This window comes from Bacillus rossius, chromosome 7 (assembly GCF_032445375.1).
Source record: "Bacillus rossius redtenbacheri isolate Brsri chromosome 7, Brsri_v3, whole genome shotgun sequence".
NCBI classification, from domain to species: Eukaryota; Metazoa; Arthropoda; class Insecta; order Phasmatodea; family Bacillidae; genus Bacillus; species Bacillus rossius.
Window position 1 is genome coordinate 41,578,828 of NC_086335.1, and position 25,833 is coordinate 41,604,660.

The following is a 25,833-nucleotide window of genomic DNA, read 5'->3' on the forward strand; positions in this document are numbered from 1 at the left end:
TTGGGTGGGTCGGTGTGGGTTCAGAGATGGGAGAGGAACTAGGCTGTCTCAACCAGGCGGAAGTTGGAGAAGGCAAGGTACGCTCTTCAAAAACTGCATTCTCTAACCCAGCCACCGGCTGAAAGTGGAAAGACATAAAACATCATTGCCTATTTTATTTCGAAACTGTAAATAGTCTGTTTTTTGATAGCGCTTGAGTATTGATGATATAATTGTGAGAATTGGAAACCTAATCTTCATTTCCAAATGTTTTTACTTCTAAAAGGAACCACCAAATACTATGTATGTAATACCATTATTATTATTATTATTATTATTATTATTTGTAATATATATAACACCTCCTGAATTGTTTATGCAGTAGAAAAGGATTTTAAAAAGTTGGTAAACATCTGATCGCATGGAAGTATTGAAATGAGGTTTACAAAATAATAAGTAAAGTTTACTGAGCTTTGTTTTATTAAAATACACATCATAAATAACTTCATGAAACATATAAAACACAAACTTTACTGCAACACACATTTGAAACAGATATTTTTTAACAAATTCACTTTTACTTAGATATTATACAGCATTGATAAAAAGAGATCATTAAAATAGAATACATATATGTTAATAAAAGTCAAATGAAGAAGACAAATATTTGGCACACACTACATACTAGCTATACTAAAACTAACACAACAGATGTTTTACTTCATAACATGTAATACATTTACTCCTAAAATATGATTTAATTTTAAAAAAATGTGATCAGTAATCCTCCTATTTCATCTCTGCATTCAATGAGAGTAAACCAAAAACAGGAAAATAATAATCAACACTTACAGAAAGTAATAACTGTATATTGAACAGATCTTATAGGATGACCTAGAAATTAGAAGTGCTGAAAATCATACAAAAACTTCCAGCCATTTTCAACGCTATTCACTTATCCTTAAAGTGCTAAAAGGTTCAGATAGCAAGAATGAAAATTAAGGCAAAAATGCTAACATCTAAAAAAAAATCCTTAAAGTACCAACAAATAATAAATACTGAACATAATATTGTCATGGGAAGATTATTACTGGAGCATGAAGAAAAAATATGATTTGAGATGTTGCAAAATAAAAGGAATGGCAAAAGCTAATTGAATCCATGCAGTTTTATGCTTTTCAGTCACCTGTAACATACAATAACTAAATCCCAAATACAAAGAATAACATCATGCTTAACATTTTAAGTCTTTACCCATTAGCAAACCAAATATATCTCAAATTGATACTCTAAATCAAGTGCATTAAGAAACTACAGTAAGATAAACCATATTGTTCATATTGTACAATTTTAAAATGCAGCACATATATTTGCAGTATGTGGGGATATTTACTGCTGACAACTCAAACTTAATACATCCATTTTTTTTTTACACTTTTCTAATAAATCAAGGGGGGTGGAGGGGGGGGGGGGGGAAATACTGTTCACCTAACACAAAGTAAGAGTCAAAATTATCAGGAGCTGATTTTTTGTCAAAGCAAACAGAAAGAAAAAAACACAAACTTTCCATTTTATGTTGGGAACCAATGAAACTTTTACTGTAAGCAAATTATTGTGAGCGGAATGTAGGCACAGAAAAGTATTTTCTCTCCGTGATGTATTCCTAAAAGCAGCAGCTACGAGTATTTGTGTTACAATTCTTTGTTTTCTTAAAGCAGTTGCCTAGGAAACAATTTTTCCCTCTGCACATACAAACCAGCTCGTACATCACCAGGTAAACACATACCAAATCAAGTAGCAACCAGAAAGTCGTGACAGCAATTTCATGTCGCTACCTTTTCCTGGAATTATTCATGGCCTTTGAAAATGTTATTTGTTTTGTTTTTGTTGCTTCTGCCCAAGTTATCAGCATCCAAACTTACTATGTAGCACTCCATGCCTTCTTATCCAACCTCATTCCTATTCTTTAGCTAACTTCACATCTATTTACTATCTAATTCACATATTATAGTGATTCTTGCATTCAACTTACCTCCATTGCTAATTTCACTAACCCTGGATGCCTTTAAATATGTCCAACTAATGTAGCAAACACATTATACTTCATTTTCATTTTTTTTAAAGCTTTTTATTCAATTTTCTGTATCCCTACGAAACCCCACATTTTAAAAGCTTCAATTAATACCAGTAGTCCATGTATTACTTCCAAAAATAGCTACACTATAAATAAAACATTTTTAATTTCTAAACTTAATTACTTTAACGTCAATGTTATTATTTTGCAGAAATATACTTTTAGACTGTGTTAATGAACTCTTTTTATTACATTTTTTTCAGCAATTATTGCCATCTTACAGCCCAAATAACTAGAACCACCTACCACCAATTGATTTGTGAATTTTTCAAATAAAACCTGGTTTTCGATTCCTCCACTTCTCAAGGCACCAGTAATGATTTGGCAAAATTAACAGAATTATGACAACGGGGAAGGAAATCTATGCCACGAGTATTATCAGGGATACAGAAAATTTGTGCAAAGCAAAAACAATGTGACTAAAGTATAAAAACCTCAACTTGCAAATTGGGAGGTCCGCATCAAAATGTCCCACTTCTGAAATACAAAGAAACTGCATTATTTCTACAGATAATTGTTTAAGCTTTAAAGAATTATTGCTTGTCAGTTTCAATAATCTGATACACACAAACTTGTTTAAATATTAACAGCAGTAGGTAAAAAAAATTAGCCAAAATATGTGTCAAGCTAAAACTAATTATTCACAAATTTAAAGCTAACTGAACTAAACATTAACTACAAAACAGAATTATCAATAACCAATTCAAAAATACACATCATGAATTCTGCTTCACATTTGCACCTTTTACACAAGACAACATAATCAAAATTTTATTTACACATTAACGACATTTATGAATATTTGACATCAGTACAAAACATTTAATTCTAGTGAACTTATTTTATATGTTGTGTAAAATCAAATTCTTGCAAAGTCAATAGTTAAACATTAGCCATGTAACATTTATTGTGGCTGAATAAAATGGTAAAGAAAGCATTTTCTATTAACTAACAACTTCTGTTATGATATACAAATACATACACAACTTGATTTCACATATTTTTAAGAACTCTTTTTTAAATATTTTAAAGATTTAACAGCACTCAAGTGTGAAGTCCACAAGATTTTAAGAAATCCAATTCATACAATACTGTATCTTAAATTGTTCCAAGCAAAGATAATAATAATATTTCAAAAATATTCAAAATTACATGGTTTGCAACCTCACTACTTACAGGGAAAATTTGAATTCATGAGAGAACTAATTTTGAATAGCATGCAGAATTTGCCCTTAATTTGGGTAAAATTTTTTATTTAACTGGCATCTCCTCCTACCTTCAAATGCAATGTGCATAGAATAACAATGACTGTAGAAGATAGTTAAGCAAAAAAAGGCAAAAATACATTTGCTTTAGCTTCTGCACACAGGTAAAGGTCATAAATATCACTGAAACTGATGAGTACAGCAAGTTGTTTGTTTATGATTCTCAGACAGAATGCCTACACAAATGAAGATCAAGAAAACATTTTGTGGACTAAGTGGTCACAATGGAAGACATCTTAAATAATTTACTGCCCAATATTTGAACATGGTGTTGTAGATTCTTAAAAGTAAATTTTGTGGGATCATTTAAAAAAAAAAAAAAACATTCTATGTATTTTTAGTATCCCTAGAATATAATATAATGCCAACATTTCAATAAACTTAAGGTCTTGAAGACACACTCAATCCAGCAAACAGTTCTGTTACTAGGCTTTACAGCACCAAATGGAAGGCATACCTTAGGCAACATCATGATGAACATAGCTTATTCACGACTACATTTACTGTGCCCAGCCCCTAACGGAAAAACACATTTTACAAAATCAACTGCACATTTTGTGTATAAGACTAACAGCTTCTTGCATTAAACAAAAAAAAAAGCTTATGTTTGCAAAGAAAACTGTAAAAATTAGCAACATTCTTCATAATCAGGAAATAAAAACCAGACCAATAGTTTTCTATGGGAAGAGTTAGCGGTCAATTATGGCATCAATTCAAAGAATAAAATATTCAAGGGGAAAAAGGTGAAAAATACCTTGGAAACTTGCAATACTTTTAATTGTATGAATTGGCAGGCATAATCATGTTTCTCAACCCTTTGGACAGCAACAAGATACAACTTTTATAAGTGACAAGACACAATGTCACAGTTATATATGACTGATTAATAATTTATGTGGTCCATATAATCATCTGGATGAATGAACATATGGCACATTTATAACAAACATTATTCTACTTTTTTCAACTTGTCAACATTTTCTAACACTATTTAAAACATGTACCTTTTGAAATGCCCAAAAGCACTTACTTCAAAGATTAACAACATCCTAGTTATTACACCAAAAAAGTTTTTTTCACAAAAAAAAGTGTGAAGTGCACAATAGACAAAAATAATATCTGTGCCAACACTAAAAAGTTACACATTTCACGCTCGCTTGCTACACTTGAAAAACAAGACAGTTCATTTTAGGAAAAAATTGTATAAAGCTTCAATTAGCACACACTTTTTCACCATTTGGCATACAGAAGTGAAGTCAAAAAGCTGCACTTACAAACTTTATTCACAAAAATGAGGAAGGAAGGACATGGAAAAACTACAAAAATTTGAAACACTAACATTGTGTCATGTGATGTAACTTGGTAACTATGATACCCAAATATTAGGTTAAATGTAATTATTAGTATGACTTATATCAAGTTATATCTTGCATCATTCATACATTATCTTGAACACTTTTGAGCTTTAGATTGTCTAGCTACTTTCAAGAAATAACACCAGGCAGGCAGTGCCCCCTTGTGCTACAGAGCTACGCAAGGATGATGAAAAAACGAGTAGTTTGTAACGAGCGTTATTTGGCTACTTACTAGAACAGAAAAGTAATACACTTTTCACACTGATATTATTATTGCCTGTGAAAAGAAGCTTGCTGTGAAGAGCCCTGGTAATGTGCAACAGTAGAAAGCTACAAGCCGACTGCGCATGCCACTAATTGACTTGCCAGAAAGTATCTTGGGTACATACAGTGTGTATTTGCATTTGAATTTGTGAGTAGAAGAAATATTTAAAAAAAAAGTATGCATTCACCACAGAATGCTAAAAATATGTAACAAAGACTATCCCGTTTTACATTGTGGTGAATAAGGAGGAAAAAAACACGTCAAGTGTTTAAATGTACATAGATATTTATTTTTTTAAAACAGAGCTTCTAAATTAATTCTGTGGTTAAGAAAAAAATTAAACTTCATTAAAGAAACATTGAAGTTTGAGAAATACAAAGTATTTTTATGCCTACTGTACTAGATATCAACTAATGTTTCTACCTTTAACATAGATTTCATCCTTTATACTTCTGTAGAAGAAATATAAACTTTTTTTTGGCTGTCACCTTGAAAATTTCATGATTCATATTGAGTACATTCACCCTTCGAAGTAACACTACAATTTGTTTCAGGAAAACAGAGTGTTAATCCAAATAATTTGGTTTTGGAAGCATCATCTAATAACTGCATCAGAGGCCATCGTGTAGAAGAGTCATCATCAAAATATCTTGGCTTCTGGATTGAGACACAAGTTTGTAATTGTTCTGTTCCAATGCCGAGTGAGATGCAGCCAAGTAGTAATAAGGGGGCGGGCCAATCATGTGTCAGGAGCAGCAGTATTGATACAACTATTCACTCACTGTTGTTAACGGATTACAGTTAAGGTGAGATGATTTGACAACACAGTATTAGCCTTGCTTTGACAAGTGTTTGAATGAAAAAAGCTTAAGTTTTAAAGAAACTTTTGTTTATCAAAGAAGTAATATGTACCTTATTTTCTTTCTAATTTTTGTGCTGGTCTCATTTTAAATACACAAATTTTTTTAATGAGATTTTTAGTCAAATATTATTATTATTATTATCATCATCAAAAAATTTGCTAAATGCCAATCACTGATTGTGTTAAAAGTTTTGTTTACAATATTTTAACAAAAAATTTTACAACTTCTTAGTGCTTTCTATTAAGTTTATGAAGAAAATAACAAATATTAATGTCACTATCGAATATAAGCTTTCAACCTCTAGCATTAGTCACGTCATGTTAACTAAAATATTCTTTACTATCATATTTTGTTCTTACATTTGTTTGACAATAACAAGTACTTTATATAAATGCCCTATTTTTTATAAGCTGACACTTAAATAAGGATCCAATGTTTTGGCACAAATAATATATCAATACAATTCAAGCAAATCCTAATTTAATTTATGCAAATTTTTCCAAAAGTAATTTTTAAATAATTTTAAATAGAAGCAGTTGGAGTTTTTAAGTATAATTTTAAAAATAAGGAAATAAAACAGAATAAATATTCTCCTAAGATAGAATATAACTGAATTTGGAGTATGCTAAGAATAAAGATATATTTTATTGTAATTACAACATTATATAATATGATTATAACTTTTCAGAAAATTTTAACAAAATATTTAACTCAAGGATGTTTTAACAGCAACTGCTGCTCTAGATATATTTAACGTCTGAATTAACCTCTTTTTCATACATTTTCTGTAATTAGTCAGCTATTTTATTCTGAGGGATAAAGATGGTATCTAGGTAATGCCATTTCCAATGCAGCCAGCCAAGGACTGGGATAACATCACCTTAAAAAGATAGTAAATGCCCCCCCCCCCCCGCCCCACCCCCCTTTTCCGAATAATTCATTGTTGTAGTTGTGGTTTGATGTTTTGTTCCAGATTTTACTCATGAATTAATATTAATTAACCTCTCTAACACACTAATCTACTCTCTGAAATAGGCTTCATAAATTGTGCAATCTATCACATTTAAAGAACACTGGTTCTTGTAAGGGTAAATTTATATTTTAAAATACTATTTATTTTACATTATATGAACTTATATCATTAAATATATTTTCCTATCAATGAGCAACTATCTTTACAAACTTAAAAACAGTATAAACTAGGATTAAACCTTTGCAAATACGCATAAGAAATTTAAGCTAAAAATTCAAGTTTGGGATGAATTTACAAAAAAGATTTGACACTGCCCAAAAGAATTAAGAGGTGCATTTAATACTAATCAAAATTTCAAACAGACCACAATTTAGAAGGTTGTTAAAAGTTTCAATAAACTAAGAGCTTTATTTTTTTCCTCCAACATTTAATAGGATTGTGCGATGTTTTTGAGTTGATGTGTTATCCACACTCATACTGGTGAATTACGATCACCTGAACACAAACACACACACACACACTTCACATTGAACATCAACCTGTGCGCTTATTATTTGTGAATCCTAAACTACGAGAGCCTCGATTAGGATACAAAATGACAAATGTATTGTATATTCACAGAAAACAAGACTAAATGGATGCTGATACGGCTGCAGCCCTTAATACATCAAGGTCGAATAATGCTCGCTACTGAACAAAACCACAATCCCAAATGTACTTCACATGTGTAAATGGAAGAACTGCATGAATAACATAAGCTCTGTAGCTTTAAGTACAACCCATACGAGGTTAGTGAAGCTATTTCCAGACATGAGCTGCATACACGATGCGCAGTTCACAGCAAGAACTGCAGGTGGCATTCAACAAATGACTAGCACCCATTAAAAAAATCTCATCCGGTAATGGCAAAAAAGTTAAGGAGAATGAAGGCCTTGGAATGGTATTATAAGTGGAAATAAAATTGTCTTTTTCTTAGAAAATTAAAAAAAAAATTAATTTAATCACTATGAAAAAAAAACTTAAATTTTCACATTATACAATGAAAATATAAAAGTATATTTCATCAGAGTAAGACAAGCAAAATTTTAAAATCACCAATAAAAAAACTTTTCTTAATAATTGTTTTTAAATTTACACTCTTTTTGGTCAGAATGTAAAACATTCAATTTAATTATAATTATTTTTTCATCTACATAAAATCTGAAAAAATTTCTTAAGGCATTCAAGAGAGAATATGTGATTATTATCCTAATCTGCTAAAAGTATTCTGACATCACATTAACTTGTTAAAGCTTCAGTTTTTTATAGTGCAACATCACATTTATTTTTAAAACAACATTTCTATAACAATTTCTCATCCTTTATTTCATTAGTCTTTATTTGGACTGCATATTTCTATCAGAATTTCATTAAGAAAACAAAATTGGAAATTATGACAACACTAAATTAGCTGTCCAATAGAAGAATCTAATGAATTAGTAGAAATTATTACATAAAGCACATTCTTATAATCTTTGGTCTAGACACACTACATTTAAAACCAGTAAAACCACGTTCTCCATGGATCACACAGTGAGTTTGATGCAACATTTGTCCAATCACAAATAAAGTCAGTTTCTAAATCAATTAATAAATTTAAACCTTTTGTTGGTCACAAGGTAAAACATTTAATTGTAATTAAAAAATTACTATTGCTAACAAAATCAGAGAGATTTTGCATGGAATTAATGGATAAGTTTTATATAAATGCTTACGTGAACTCTCATATTGCATGACAATTTTTATAATCAACTTGACAGCACTGGATGTTTGTCAAAAACATTAAATAAACATTGGAATATATATATTACCTGTTGGAACAGAATGCAGCAACCAAAATATTTTGTTAAATAGCTTACATATAGAAAATGAGTCATGATAGTACAGTATTCACCCAAAAATAAGTAGACCCTGAATGAAAGACTACCCCAAATTATACAAGTCAAGGTTCCAGGAAACATTTACTCACCTTGTTTTCCTTTCCTTGCTTAGTAGGGAGTCATTGCACAGAAATAAAAAAATAATTTCTTGCCCAAATCTGTATGAGAATTGAAAATGTAACAAAATTTAATGTCATTATGTCATTAATAATGCTTCTGGTCAAAATAAATAGAAAGTCTGTAATTTTAAACAATTTTCTTTAACTACACAGAGTACCTTACGTAAATGTTTGTTGAAATAGTTTGCCGTCAGTTGCAAGACAAAAGCTGATTTTATGGATGTTCTATCAACGAAAAACTCTCGTCTTGTTTTCAAGTGAATATGTATGCAATTTAAGTTTTTTGGTAGCCAATTGAGAATTTTAATGTTGCATTTGAAAAGCTGTTTAAGAGCTAAGTAACTAAAATGAAAAGTCTATATGCATCATTTATCTTTTCAGTCTGACTAGAACTACCAATATGATGAAGTTGACTAGATATATCAATCATAAAATGCCACAAGTAATTGTTTCTATAAAAAGGATATTGAGACTATTTTATACACCTCAGGGAAGAAACTGAATAAACTGCCAAGAAATATTAATGTGGGTTCCCATCAATCTTCATTCAATGTGGCATTTATCTAGTGAATATTCAAATGATTATATCAAAAATATGTAGTCAGTACTTCAACAAAAACTAAAGGGTTTTTCCAATGCCAATGTATATTTGAAACAAATGTCACATTCACGTCACGTATAACAAAAAATTTATAATACTCTCAGGTTTGCACCATTATTTTATCATCAACTCTTCTTAACAACAAACACCTTTTTCCAACAACACAATTTCAAACATGACATTAACTTTCTCCTGACAACCCCTATCAGCTTTTAAAACCAACAGTACTGCTTACAAGCAGACTTACTTGTTACTCTGATCCATTCCTGCCAGGAGAAATACAGAGTTTGGCAAACGTTTTAATAACTTTAAACATCAGCAAACCTACTGACTTGGGGGGGAAACTGCACTCTCAAATTGATTTCCATGTAAATATTTTCCGAGAAATATTTTTCTTTTTACAATTTGGTTTTATTAATTGCATGATTCAATATGAAGTTAGAAGTGCCAGTGTGTCCCCCCCAGTTGATCTCACTCACCAGAGCCCGAGGTAGTCCACCTGTCGAACTCAATACCACTGTCCGGGCTCGTTCCGATCGCCAGCGGGCTCAAGAAATTGGCACCGCACTTGCATTCGGGACCGCACGACGAACAAGCGCTTTCCGTCGACGTCTGAGTCGGGTTCTGCTTCTTCTCCTGGCTCTTCCCCTCTGCCGAGGCCGGCGCTTCCACTTTCCTGGTGCCCCCGTCGCCCAACTTGGACTGTATTGCGAGCTCCTGCTCGAAGCTGTGCAGCTGCTGCATGAAGTGGAAGTTTGGCGCGATGTTTGACTTGAGGCTTCCCACCAGGTTGAAAGCGTCATTGAGATTCAACGATAATTTGTACATGAGGTAAGCGACCGTAATTGTGACTGAACGCGACACTCCGGCCAAGCAATGTACGAGAACCCCTTTCTCATTGGACCGAGCCTCATCTGGAATCAAACAGGTCGACAATGCATCAGTACATATCCGTTAACTGCTTAGGTCGTAAAATAATTCCACTTCACAGTTTCATGTGAAGTGTGAACACATTACGAAAGCTAATTTAAATCATGAAGTTAACAACCACAACAATTAAAATATTCCCTAAAGAATTTCCACCATAACACATTATAATCTCACATGCACACACACCCAACCACACACATGATTTGTACCATTATGTATCAATAAATTTTAACAACTTCAAAAATATGCGAAATTTAATAAATTTATAAATGTGTATTAGCTCAAAATAAGTAAAATTTTACAATCCTACAAAAATTTTACTTATGATAATCCTCCCTTTCACTATTAACAAAAGAAATGCAGGCACAAAGAGAGTTTTAGGTGCTATACATAGGGACCCCAGAAAATGGTAAATAAAACTGGCTCATTTCGGTGTAAAAAAATGACAAAAGCGGTGCAAAAAAACGGTGTAAAAATAAGCAAGCGGTGCAAAAAAATCGGTGTAAAAATAAGCAATCAGTAGAGACCCCAAAAAATGGTGAAAAAATTATGCCATTGTCGGTGTAAAAAAAACCTCATAGCACATAGGCACTACAAAGTAACAGACTCTGCCTTACATCGGCCCACTTTGTCTGTCGTTTCATCACACACGAATACAATCTGTTTGTCTTCTACAGCGTGCCTTACTGCTTCCTTATTTGCCTGGCCAATTTTTGGGACATAAGTTTCTCCAAGAGTGTTGGCTGATGGCAAATCCCCTGCACCTTAAATGTATACATAACTTACAATATACTTATAAATAGGTAGCATTTATAAGGATATCGCTGAAAATATTAATGGGCTAATTTACTCAAAACAATTCTAAGCCAAGCCAAACCTAACCTAACCTAACCTTTTCAAAATTACTGCTGGATTACAGATTCAAACCATCAATCAATCAGTCAAAAATATCTTGTGTGCTCACCATTTCACAATGCAATCCATCCTATTTATGTGTTTGTTAATCTGAGGTACTTGCATATTTATTTGAAGTAAAGGTAAGTTGGGCCTAAAGGTAAGTTAATTGATAATATTGTAGGCCTACATATGCTTATGAACTTTTATTAGAGGGGGAAAACATTTCTAAATAAATAAGGCTAACCTTCAACATGGGTGTTAAACCATTCCCTCATAGCTGGATGATCAGCTTTTTCCAAAGGAATGTTAACCTACAGCATCATATTAACAAAATCAGAAACAAATTCTTGTTTTCTGCACTTTCAAGCTTGTTTGCTTTATTCACGGTCGCCTATCGAGATTTGTTTAGACACGGTAGAATTTGCTTGACAAAATAATTGTCTTTTCTATTTTGTTTTGTGCGTCATTTGCCACATGCTTTTTGCACGTGTCTTTGCGTGTCCAATCAACCCGCACGTTGCAGAACTTTCACATCATAATTTTGTTCCGCTGATCAAAAATATATAATCCATCCGATTTCATCTCTCTTTCGCGATCAAACATTGTCGAAGTTTTCGGCATCTTAGCCATAAATTCAATTGTATCACAAAACTTAAAATGTGGACGGTATTTGTACACACTCATAGATATGTGCACGCTAAAATGACTGCCATCTTAGCTCCATGCGATTAAATTAGGTTAGAAAAATCGACACCAGTGCGCCTTGCGGCAGAAACTACCATTATTCAAAACACGAAAACTGTGGACAGTCAATTTTGTTATGTTGGTAGTGCGCACATATCGATTGTTGACATTTGCATTTTGTTTTCATTTGCGATGGCAATATTTACTGCTTGTAAACAGAGTAATAAAAATATGTGGATTTCAGTTACGTATCAAAACGAAGATAATATCACGGCACTAGTCTTTCAGTCTATGTTTATTTCACGCCTATGTTTATGATGGTGTAAATAAATAGAACTTGCGACATAAGGACATTATTTAGTGCGAAAAAGCGTGAATTTCGCGCGAAAATGAGTGAATTTCGTGCAAAAATTCGTGAATTTCGCAACTATGTCGAAATCATAGGAAAGTCGCAAAATTCATTTAAAGTATCAAATTTTCATGTTATTTCGTGAATTTCGCGCTTCTCCATTTTTCGGGGTCTCTAGCTATACATATCAGCACTATAAAACACTTGTAAATTGCATGAGAAAAAAACACTTCTTGCTGTCAGTTTCTCCAAAACAAAAGAATAAATAATCCATAAATAACAAAGTTATTTATGCAAATTGAATAAAACGTTTATTACAAATTTTACAAGACCTATGGTAAAATTTAAGATCATATAAGGGCTCTTGATCAATACAATTAAGGACTTTTTAAGGATACTAAAGAGGCATATGAACCCTGATATATAATATTAGATGCTCTACAATTTCAAATATGTAGGTGCAAATAAACTAACATAGTAAATAGTTGACAATGCACAGAAAATTTACGCTAACCAATTCATACAAAATATTATCAAGTACATTTAAAAAAATGTTGTAGCAAACAGTTTGATAATCGGGCCAAATCACTAATCTGGCAGGGCAGTGGTCCCAAATATGCTGGACTAAATACCTTTCACTGAAATTATATTGTATTGTGGTTCATTAATAAAGCACAAGGCATCAGCATTGCTAAGCAGTTTGTAAGCTAGCAAGTCTGTTGATTTTGGGTTGATTATTATGTCAAGTTCCTGAGAAGCAGCACATTTTTAAACTTAATTACAACAATTTGAATTTACTGAACCCAATACAGGCTTTTTTTAATTCAATAAATCTATGAACACACATCTATTTTTCAAGTTTATTGGATGCTTATATTGATGAGAAGCATTTTACTTATTGAATATGGTCACACACAATTTGTGATTGTATGTATGCAGCTGTGCTGAATCAAAACCATCCCAACTCAATATTGAACTTGAACTAAAGCAAAGAATATTTTCCAAAACATGTTTTCCAAGACTTATCGGGGTAAGCTTTTAGTTCTCATACTGATTTCTGTCGATATTCAAAGACTTGTGCAAAGCATGCATTGGCTTGCATTTGTTCCCTTCATGTTGCCATCCCTCCTGTAATCCTCCGCCCCCACCTCTGTGATGAATGAAGCGTGCATGAACATGAATGAGGGGAGGGAGAGGGGGAAGGGAGTGAAGAGCAGTGAAGGGGAGGGAAGAAGCAGGGAAAGGGGTGTGGCGAATGGCACACTATTGATCTGGGGCAGCATTCCCCTCCCCAGTGTGGCTCGCCCGCTGATTATAGGTCAGCCTTCCACACGCCTACGTACCCACCGCCAGCCTTCACACACAGTGTTACACTCTCAGATCTTATAGTAACCCACACATCTCACATTATATGAAAACTTTACAAAAATTAAAAAAAAAATTGTGAGTACTGCTCAAAAACGAACCACACAAATATAAATTTATATCTACACACAACACCCTTTACTCCAAAGAATGTCTCGAACATCATGTGTCTTATTGAGAAGGAGCAAGTAATTCATTTCATTAACTTCTTTCAGTGTAACAGTTGTGTGATTATTTCTTGTACTAGAAGAGAAGAAAAATAAAAAAACTACTGTGTGGTATGCAATGCAACATAAACATAGAAAACTTACTCTGCTTAGCTCGTAAAAGCTAAGGTAGATTATGTCCAACATTCTTAAGTTAAGTGTACAAAATATGTTGTTTTTTGCCATATACATCTCCTTAATGACTAAGCTTCAGCTTAAATACAGACATTTATAGATTTCATACAACATATTAAACAGAATTCTGAAGAAATTACGATGGCAAATTCTTCACAGTCTATATTACAGAGAAATCATCAATGTATTAAAAACTTATGTTATTTAAGTATCCAACTATCAATAGATTTAACAAGCACAGGCGTGAATACCGGAAAAGCCAGGGTGGCCCCTCCCCCCCTTGAATTAGAAAGTCCCTCACTGGGGGAGGGAGCATACCTGCCCCTGCAAAATCATAACTGTGAAATTGCAATGATGATGTAATGTTTTAAATACAAAAAATTTTAATTGCAGTATTGGTATCAAATAGGTATCCTTCTTTAATATTCTGTGATTAAATTATGGGATCATAGTTTAGTCACGTTACAAATGTGAAGACTGAACACAAGTTTGATGCAGTGCGCATAGAGGAGACCAGACATTTGATGCACGAGCCAATGCCACCCTTAGCACCTCCGCACTACGGTTTGGTGGCCCGCCACTTTTTTCTACAGGATTCTCATTTCATATATTATTTATTTAAGAAAAAATTAAGCAAGTAACAGTACCAAAATTTTTTAGAATAGATTTGTTTTAGTAGTGAGGATAAGGAAAAAATCAATTTTCCATCAGAAATTATAAGTTATAAACATGAAAAGACAAACACACACAGCTATATAACTGAGCAAAAGAACAGCTTTTGTTACCTATAAATTCAAATGCTTTCGGGAAGAAGCTGGCAAGGTTCTGACTCCAGTGATCGGCGATCGGTATTTGCATGTACTTGATTACGCCAGAGCCTTCGAACACATTGGGTAGATCAGCTGTGACGTTGAGGATGTACTGCACACAAGAAGCACACCAGTGTAACAACACTCACTCACACACTGTTATACTTGGAATGTGTGGGAAAGCACACACTTTTGTGATGCAGACCCTTTTAATAATAGAACACAAGAACCAATTCTGTATTTTAATACTTGCACATTCATTTACAAGAAGCATTAAAAAGAGCACAGACATAACTAACTATTAAATTTAGCTAGGTTTTTCATACTTAATTTTACAGATTTAGTATTTTTTCTATTTCTAATGCTATGTCCAGTGTTTATTACACAAACACTGTTTAGGATTTTATCAAACTTTTTCTACAATACAACAGCAAACATAAGAATATTTTTTGCACTGAAACCTAAAAGCAAACATTAGTAGCCAATTACTAGTTTTCCCAAATATAAAGTCTGTAAAATTTCATAGTTTCATACAAAAATAACACTATTTTTAAGGAAAATTAATCAATTATCTCAAAATGCTCATACATTCATTCCCCTACCCACAGGTCATGAATCAAATACCTGACAGCAAATTAGAGTGTTTTTTTATAAATATTATCTGTATTTTCTATAAAAATTCTGAAGTAATTAGTTCTTTAGCTTACATTGTAACATGACAGAATTCCTGCCCCCCTACTACCAATACACTGACTAGAGAATTTTTGTTGATGTTTTCTGAATGTTTCATAATTATTTTGTACTCGTGTTTCTTCTATTATGTATAGTAACTTAAGTCATTTTGTTTCTGCTTTAATATTATTATTGATTAAGGTTAGGTTCTATATAAAGCTGAATGTATTATTTTTTATTATTATTTGTTTCACTGTAATTTACTTAATCACTTAAAATTAACATGTGTATTAATTACAATTTGTCAAATTTTAAAGCATATTCTGGGTAGTAAGACTAACTATCTAGAAGGTTTCAAAAGAAAGGAGACACGAGCGTGACAGCAAGTTATTTTTCACACCTCAAATTATTGGGAAAACCCAGCACATGAGCCCATGATTTCGCAGCAATGAACTAAAACTTTCGCTAACAGCTATCTCGCCAGCCAATCAGAGCAAGCCTTGAGGTGGTGTAATTTCTCTTCCCAGATTTGCAAAGCACAACATTTTTCCAGTATTGTAATTGGTCAGTCGACACGGGGTTGACTCCCCTTTGTTGTCAGTCACCTTTGTAAGGGAAGACAACTTCAATGTTAGTTTAATTGTCGCTCGATCGTCACAAAGTGTGGCCGCGTCGTCGGCAGCTTGCCGGAAACAATGTTTCTGTAGTTATAAAACTGGACTAACTGTTAATCATCTTTATAAAATAATCATTTTTCAAGCAAAGTTGGCAGTAATGTTGCACTTTATGTTATTGTCAAGCTCTTAAAATAAGAGAAAAAAGTAGTTTATTTGTTCTCCTGAAGAAAGTGGACAGTTAAGGAACTGGATAAAAAAGTTCAAAATATTTATGTTCTCAAAATAACAATACAAGAACTAAAACATATTAAACATAATAATATAAAACCAGCAGGCATGTTGATACTTGGTCATATATGAAAATTACAGAGCCAAAATTATAAACTGAACTCTCGCAAAGAAAGCCAAGATAAGATGTATGGAAATTATTACCCTGCAGCTTACACATGCTGAATTGGCACAAAAAACAAAGAAAAATTCTTTCCATACTGTCAAATTCAATACATGTAATTTTAATTTTGCAACCTATTCATAAGGTAAAAACTAAAACTTTAAGAAAGTAAATCATTTGACTCATTTCCAAACTAAATTGATAAAAACCAGAATAACTGTCCCTCTAGTGCTGAGAGGTTGCCCAACCTGGATGTTGTGCCTGTTGAGTGCCTCGCTGTCCGCTGACGTTGACTGGTTCCCCAAGAAGAGGTGCGGTAAGATCTTCACCGGGAAGTCTCTGTCGTCTTCAAGCCCCAACGACGAGTCACAGCGGTCATCCGAGTCAGAGGAATCTGTGCTGCTCGTAGCTGCAGATGAGCAAGATGAGTCCAGGAAATGTGGTTGACGCTACATGGTGAAGAGAAATCAATATCAGTCTGTGATCTCACTAGACTACAATGATCGAAAAATTCACAGTATAAATAATGACGCTAATTTGTTCCTTGCACTTGTGGAAAAATAATGCACACTGAATACAATGAATAAAGGAGAGAATGTGTCAAATTTAGGTTTTATGATGCATGTTATACCCATTGGGCTTGAAATGAAATAGCCTCTTGAACCTGATCTTGAAAATGTGTTAAAATTGTAAGTTATTGTTGGTCTGAAACCCAAACCTGTACCTCACACAATTGGTCACGAGTATACACTCACAATATAGACAAAAAGAACCAAGGATCTGCTTCAGGACCAGGCAAACCGAGCAACCACCCATAGCCCCACGCTGGTGTTTTCAGTACTGATGCACCTGCAATATCAAAACTTGTTAAGATATATAATAGTAGAAATTTAAGTTACGAGGTAACTTAAAATAAAAAAGTTGTTTTTAAAGAGATTGATTTCAGATCATCTACAGGAGACCCCACCAATTTTCCTATGGAGGCTATTCCATCCCCTTCGCCCCCCCCCCCCCCCCCCCCCCACCCCAGTATAAGCTATCACCAAAATATTTGGGCCTCACAAAGACAAAGGACTGCCCACTGCAGATTGGGACATTTTTAGAAAAAATCAGATTGAAACAAGGTAGAAAAGCTTGGCATGTCAAAAATTAATATAATTTTGTTACAACTGAAATGATAGCAAGCAAAAAAAAAAAATTGTTAAAACCCCTACATATGTGGGGACTTCCCCTTGGACCTAAAGTTAAGTAACTTTCTTACAAAATAAGGTCTCCTATATCTAATGAACTAAAAGACAAGAATTCCCATCACCTTTCAGAAATACAGACTCAGTCCTCAGCACACACACAGCCTTATACTAAATAAATAACCGACTACTTATCTCACAGATATTTACAAAGATGAGTTTTGGAAAAACTAGAATGTTCAACTAACCTAAAAAAATAATTGATGGATCTCCTTCAATGTTTTTTATACCAGATATTTGAAATACGGAAACCTCTCCAGCATTTCATTTCAACATTTAATTTCAAACCAAAATATTTTCTGAACCATCACCAACTTAATGATTACATGAAAAGAATCATAAAGTAGCAAAGCTTTTATCGAAAATTGCAAAGTTTTTCTCAAAGTTACAAGTGTTTTATATATGCCTTATTTTTCCCACTAGATCCCTACACACAGCAGCAATACCTACTTGAATCAGCAGGGTTTCTACAAATACCTGGTAAGCCAACTTCAAGACTTTTCCCAAAACCTTCCAATAAAATTTTCATACGACTTGTTACATCATAGGTTTATAAGGCTTAACCAGCAACTTCCTGAAACTGAGAATTTCCTAGCACTAATGATGATGTAACCAACTGTGAATGGCCAACTCCAAACGAGTGAGTCCGGCTCATTGCCTGCTTCCGATTGAGCCTTTGAATGCCACTGCGCTGCAATCACTCATCCTCTAAGCCAGATGAGTGGTCCCGATTCAAATTTGCAAGCTGCTATTCACGCCTGTATCACTGCAGGGTTTCATTTTCGGACATATGTCCCTTAACAAATTTGCTTGTTATGGCATTCCCTACCATCCATAAAATGTATTCCCCACAAGTTGTGAAATTCCTGTATACCTAGTAAGCAAAATATACTATTCAAAGGAACTAGTCTATTTTTAAGTTATAAAGCTATAACCACTATAACAGATAATTTCCACATGATTTAAGTGGATACTTAAAAGCACAACTAAGAACTGAAGAAAAGAGTAAAATAAAAAGGGTGTTAAACATCTGCTGGAAATTTTGGGTTTCATGAATTCAAGCTAAATTACTGTTTATTTCGGGACTTCTTTGTGACCAATGGTGGTTGCTGGGAGAGGGGATAGGAGGGTTACATTCCCCCTGAAGTTACGCAGAAATATGATCTCAGTGAAGTCAGTAGGTATGTAATCTTGTGTGATGCATGTTGGGAATGATAATGTTAACTTTTGACAAGTCTCAATTGTGGCCGGCTAAATCCACGATAGATTGTTCCTTGCACATACAGAAAACACTTGAAAAATATTCCACTGATTGTTGCAGGTAGTTGGGTGTAAAGTTCTGTTAGTGAGAATTACTTTTTTATTTAAAAACAACTATCAACTGTTTCCAATAGAGTTTGAAATTTATTTTGAAATTTATTTTTCTCCCGACGAAAAATACATGTCCATCACACGATTTGTTCAAAAGAAAACAATAACACTGACTTATGTCGATCGCTACTCAGTCCGGTGACTTAAAAAAGAATGACTAGCGAATTAGTTGTCTAGGTACGAAAAACAAGAAAACTTAAGTCCCGGTGGACCCACCGGCCACCCTTGGGCCTATGCCGCACGTCTGGGGCCTAAATTTCTAATTCAAACGTACAATAATGAAAAAATTCAGGTTGAAATGCATTACTTGCGGACAACCCCCCCCCCCCCTTTCCCAAGTAAATTATCCGCCTATATTTGCTCATAAAATGATTTTGGGAGCCGCAGAACAGCGCGACCTGCACAGCACTCTGAACGACTGACGAGGCTACGCTACGCAGCTGCGTGACCGCACCGACCAATAACAATACAGCTTCTCTGCACTAGGACACAATTAACAAATAAAATACATATCGAAGCGTTTCTACAAAACACACACAAAGTCTTTTATGATTGGCGGTGGCAAAACTTCGATAATTTTAGTCGTCGGTGGCCCGTGGGAGTGACACTTCTTGCCGATTTTCCCATCAGAAGATTGCGCCACTGATAAACTGATAAAATTTCTGCGAAATTGGCGTCGCTATGTCGCGCACCTGACTCTCGTCTTTTTTTTTTTTCAAACACATACCCAAAGTTCCAGAAACATAATTATGGCTTCCAAATAAACCTAACGTAAAAATACGCTTATACCAATATTTTAATATGCATTCAAACAAATACAGTACGTACAAAAAAAACTGAATTGCTTTTCTGAATAAAATAATTAAATATTTAAATTACGTACAATAATATTAATGTCAGTAAAATACCAATACAAAACTAGATCGCCATTACGTAATCAGCTAATACATTGCATTACTTGAAAAAATAAGAATACTCGTCAAATTTATTGACGTATTTTCTGAATACCTAAATTATTTTAATTTTTTTTACACGCGCCATTGCTGGTTACAATGTGTGTCATAAAAAACCTCGATAACAGACAAAACCGAATAATATGAAACACACAGAAAACAAAACAAAATCAGTCATTGTCAAAAAATTAAAAACATAAAGACGGCACAGAAAATTTCCGGGAAGGAATCGGGTCTTTTTTGTTAGCCCACTGGGTCCGTCTTTGCTTTTCCGACAAATCCCTGTTTTAAGGTTTTTAGTTTTTTGACCGGCAGCTTTGGGCTTGCTTGGCTGACCTTGGAGTGCTGAGCAGTGGAGGATATCCTGAGGCTGCGCAGGCCCATCAGCGGCACGGCCACCACGTCCGCCGAGCCGGCGCAGGAGACCATCAGCTCGGTGCAGCTCTCGCACCACTCCGGGTAGCCCGACCGGAACGACGTGAAACCTCCTGCGCACAACGCAAAACCACGTGTCTTCCGTGTCCGTCCATGTACCGCACGTGGTTTTAAATATCACACAGATTCAGGTTAGGGAAACTGAGAAATGAACAGGCCGTGGATAGGGGGCACGTATTGTTCGCTCTCAGGTATGCCTGCGCGGCCGTCTGCAAGAGAAGCCCTTTTCCCAATTTGGCCGGGAGATTCAGGACACGTTTGCTTCCCTCACTGGATTGCTATGATTGGTGGGCTGACAGACATGCACCTGAAATAACCTCAGTCAACCACGAAACACAAGACTAATTCCGCTCACACTGATTTGCATAAATATTAAACATAAAGTTCTTCCTAATCAAATGAATAAAATATGTACACAAGAGTCAGTATCCGACTGTTTCGGAACCCACTTTTATCTTTGTGTCACCTTCAAAAACTATACATGAACATTTTCCAAGTTCTGATCTTGAGCTTTTAAATCAAATATGTTTCATACAAACAATTCAAACAAACATATGTCCTCTACATCCTGTTAATGGACACTGAATAGTTATGTTGGTTTAGAAAACCTAAAAATGGAAGAAAAATTAGTATACACACTCGAAATAACACGAGCTACATAATTTCCAATAACATGTTCACGTTCTACTAGAAATATACATTGGGCCATCACTAAGAGATTTTCTCGTTCATGCACTTATTTGTATGTTCAGGACGAAGTCTCGCTTTATTGACAGGTTTCTTCAGCATTTGAAAGCTGAATATTATAATAAAATTAAGAAAATATTACTGATATTCAGAGCAAGTGGGTGCCGCATGAATTTGTGTTTGTTTTGTTTATTATGGACCAATTATTCAGCTGTCAAAAGTCTGAATGTCCGCTAAAGAACCTGTCAAGAAAGTGACACCTATTTTGAACAGAGAGTAATGTGTAGGCGTTGAATATTTAAGGAGCCCGCCTAGTCAGGGGAGCAGGGTGATAAGTGAAACTCTCGCTGGTGCTTCAAGCGGGGTATCGCCTCTAAGCACAAAGCTCTAAAATTGGCACGCAGTCTTCTCGTCCCGCATAGGGCAGATGTGAGATTTGAGCGGTAAACATAACATATGTTGCAAATGAAACTAAAGGTGTAGAGTGCTTTCAATAAAATGTACCAGGTGTTTCATGCGTAAAAAGTATTCTGAAAACACGTCACGCGTTTATAGCCATTTTCACTCTTCTAAAAAATACAGTTTAAAAACGAAATACGGAAACAATTCATCCGTTTTCACCTTATTCTTAAATGTTTTTTTGTAAACAGACCCCTCTAGTTGCCTTGAGTAGTTTTCAAATGGCGCGGTTTTTTCTGAAGCTCTGAACCCCAAGGGCGGCTCCAGAAAGACATTTCGGGAGGGGCTATGGCACAAAAATAGATGCATGTCAGAGATGGCCTTGGAATGTTTACAAATTTATGGTATCAAATACTAAACTTTAATAGTTTCATACAACTGAACTTAATAATTAAATACAACTTTTAATGAAAGAAAAGTTTTACACGTGAATATAAGTATTTAAGTAGTGATAAAACTACACAAAAAAAACAGCAAGTTGAAGTTCGGGTCCTCCCCGTATATTTTTCGTGAAAACGTGTTTCGAATTAATATAATTTAATTATCGATCTCTTTTAATACAATGATTTCAAAAAGTAGTCTAATTTCACTTATATTCCGGTAAATAATTTTGTTGCCTCACTTTGGACTCTATAGTGCTCCGCAAGTTCTACACAATGCCACCCGAATCAATGACCTAGCTAAACGCGTTTCCACAATACACCAATTATTCATAATTCTACACAAAGCTAATTCCTGACAATACCGCGCATGCGGCACGATAACGTCACATCCAACACGTACAGACACGATCTATCCGTTCAGGGTTCAACCATTGTTGAAACTTTATTAGTCTCGTAGTTATTCGCGATTCATCTCCGACGGTATTTTTTTCGGCAGACTGTCACAGTAACGATTTCACGTGAACTATACAACTCTGGCTCCGGAGGTGCTATCGCCCCTTGGAGCTATGCTTGTGCACACGTTGTTCGTGCCCTAGTAGGCAGGGGACATTGACCCCAGGCCGTGTACTGAAACAAAATAAAACTGAATACGTCGCAGCACACGTGTTACGTGCTTGCACCTTGCGAGGGAAACGCGTGTCGCCTTTATCAATCAGTCGGCCCGCCGGAAATGACGTCACGCGTCAGACTTTCACGGTGACGCCTGACGCGGGGCGCCATTCAGCTGATAAGCGAGGGAACTGTGCCGCGCGCTCGACAACCAGATAAAAAGCTTCGTGACGCCGCCCGGCGGCGTATCGCATGTTGATCGAGGAAGGACAAGGGGGGGGGGGGGGGGGGGAAGAGAATTGAGAGAATAGACACACGTGAATGAGACCAGATATGTAAGTGGGCGGGGCTGTCAGGCGAGGTAGGGAGGTCAAACAACAAGTCCATTCTGAAACCTGTGACAGTTAAAGAGTTTTATAACAATGGTATCAGTCACAGTCTCCACTAAACAATGACAGTGACGCGACCAAAAAAAAATTAACATTTGCATCTTATAATAAAAATACTAGTCCTGGACAAAACTTCACACAAATGTAGTTTAACATTATAGACTAGATATGGGTTACCGCTTCGCTGCCATTGTTGAACGAATAAAACTGCAAACCAAGGTAAGTAAAGTAAGTGCAAACTATAGCTTCTTTATTTCCCAATACTTCAGTCCACAATATAGAACTAGATACATCGCCTAGTTTACGAGACAATTATAAACAAGAATTCTTGTGCAAATGATTTAGTTTTCCGCCACTATCTGTCATCGTCTTACCACTGACACAATTCAGCAATATTTAAAGTAACTCCATACTAACAACCATACCTATCCAATAAAATCAATTTTTTTTTTGTTTCTAAAGTTAGTAGATAAACATAGTGCTAGGCGTCTTATTACTGACAGGGCCATCTTGAAGAGGGGGGGGGGGGGGGGGGGGAAGAAATAAAACCCAGGGGCCCAAGCACTAGAAGGGCCCCGGTTTTGATTTGAGAATATTTTTAATGCATAAGACTACGCAATTCTGTTGCTAATATAATTCGTAGAAACCTTACAAGTAATGCTATTTGCGCAGGTACATTTACAGTTATGCCCGGTAACGTTTACAGTCCTTAAATTTATTTATTTTATTTTGGGGTTTTAAGTAATGGACCGGGGCCCGACAAAATTATTTGCCCTCAGGCCTTCAATCACGACAGCCCTGATTATGCTTGCTTACAAAAATGTATGCCAGGACTGCTATTGTAAACAAACTTATTAAATACATCATTATCAAGTAACATTTCGATTAAATTAACTAATGGACGTATAGCCAGCTGTCCGTGGCCAGCTCCGCATCTGCAAGAGCTAGAACTCGTGGAAATACACAATACAAGCGCCAAAAGAAAAAAAAATTGTAATAGCAGCGTGAATATTAGTTGCGTTACAACTAAATGATGTCATTAACAAACCAAAAATGTGTTTAAAATTACTCTGGGAGTAAATTTTACAAAGGTATACAAACGGAATATGTTTATAACAATGGAAATTTGTATTTGCGCTTTAAAAATCACACACACCCGTTGAAAAAAAACTTTATAAACTCAATTATCAAGCTGTTTTAGCAAGGAAAGTTACGTTTGCTCTCTCTTTTTTTTTTATGTTTTTCATTTTCATTATTTTACCACGATCATTAGTAGGGTGGTATATCAGACTCCATTCGTTGCTTTGGTTTAATCATCTGTGGTTTGTGGAGTCACGTGGTTGGTTTATACTATTTGCACGATGGCTTTTTTTATTCTCAGTGGGTTATGATTCAACTGCGTTGACACGCATTAGGCGATGGGGAAACGTCAATTCTATTAAACAGTAACAAATTCATCGCCATTTTCGACCCGTTGGGTCAGTGGTTATAGCTTTTCGGGCTGGAGAACCACGGTGCACGGGGAAGGCAAGGCGGAAGGTAACGTCCAACCACCGCAAAATCATCCCGTCCGTCACGCGGCCTCCAGCCCCACCACCACTATATTCAGGGGGTGACTCCCATTTCAGGCATAGATTTCCCTTTACATTTATCACTGATTAAATGAAGAAGTTTTTATATAGTTTAACTTTCACGAAACTAAAATATATATATATATATATATATATATATATATATATACGTTCCATACTATTTGTATTTTGGGGCGTACGAATATGAAGAATTTAATGGATTACAAAACAAACTTTTTACATCTAACTGCAATGCTACTGGATACGTATTTTGTTTCTTGGAAGGCCAGGTGAAACTAAATACAACGTTAACGTCAATGAAGTTCGTTCCCTAAGGATTCTGTATTTAAAAAAAAAATGCGGGGTCATCGAAACGTTTTAAAAATGGATAGTTATATGTGGTTTTAGACAATGTACAAGTATCAGAACTGGAGAAAAAAAAAAGAACGGGAAATTGGTCTAAAAGGTGCATTCTGAATCCCAACACAGCGCAATAAAGTTGGTTCAGTAAGCGGAAGCATGTCAAAGGGACGAGCTACGGATCTTACGGTATGCAATCAAATCATATAACAGCACCAAAATGTTATTTCGCAGCGCCAAATTGGCCGAACGTTCCGCGTGACAATCTAGCATGCAGTATTTATTATAAAATGTTTCACTACAACTGGAAATAGCTGGCCGAGAAAGTCTCCCGGTCGGAAGCGAACGTTTACGAATCGGTAAAAACGCCTATTTCGCAGACATTTTCGTAGCAATATACAATTGGCAGTCCCAGCACGAAAAAGTTTTGGAAAGACTATTTCCGAAGCATGTACGCATCGATATATCAAAAGGCGTGGCTACGCATTCTACAAAGCGAGACGTAAGCCATTTCTCACCTCATCGAATAAATGTCGGCGTGTTCATGGGCCAAATCTCACCTCAGCTGGACTCCAGCTCAGTGAAACAAGGTCCTGTGGACGGTTAAATCTATTTTTCTGGTTTCAAATAAAAAATATTGGTCGAAAGGTTAATAGGAAGACGGATTGAGCAAATGATCCATCCTGTTACAAGTACGTGGTTCTTAAACCAAGCTCTGTGATGGTGTGTGGCAGCGAATGGTGTTGGCAATTTTCACTCATTTTTGTACGTGTACGATAAAGGCTCCCGACTATACACGCGTTCTTAACGTGAATCTACGCCCATCAGTGCAACGATTGTT

At 35.1% G+C, this 25,833-nt stretch overlaps 1 protein-coding gene across 1 annotated transcript in view; it reads right to left on the reverse strand.

The window, feature by feature from the left end:
* Positions 1 to 440: 440 nt before the first annotated feature.
* LOC134533898 (dual specificity protein phosphatase Mpk3) overlaps positions 441 to 25,833 on the reverse strand; it is an 82,825-nt gene continuing 57,432 nt past the window's right edge. Inside the window, exons 2-5 of the mRNA XM_063371681.1 lie at positions 20,436 to 20,587; positions 16,777 to 16,977; positions 14,825 to 14,960; positions 441 to 10,387 (exon numbers count right to left, since the gene is read on the reverse strand). Coding sequence (XP_063227751.1) covers positions 9,945 to 10,387; positions 14,825 to 14,960; positions 16,777 to 16,977; positions 20,436 to 20,587 — 932 coding nt within the window. The 3' untranslated portion in view covers positions 441 to 9,944. The remainder of the gene's footprint in view (positions 10,388 to 14,824; positions 14,961 to 16,776; positions 16,978 to 20,435; positions 20,588 to 25,833) is intronic.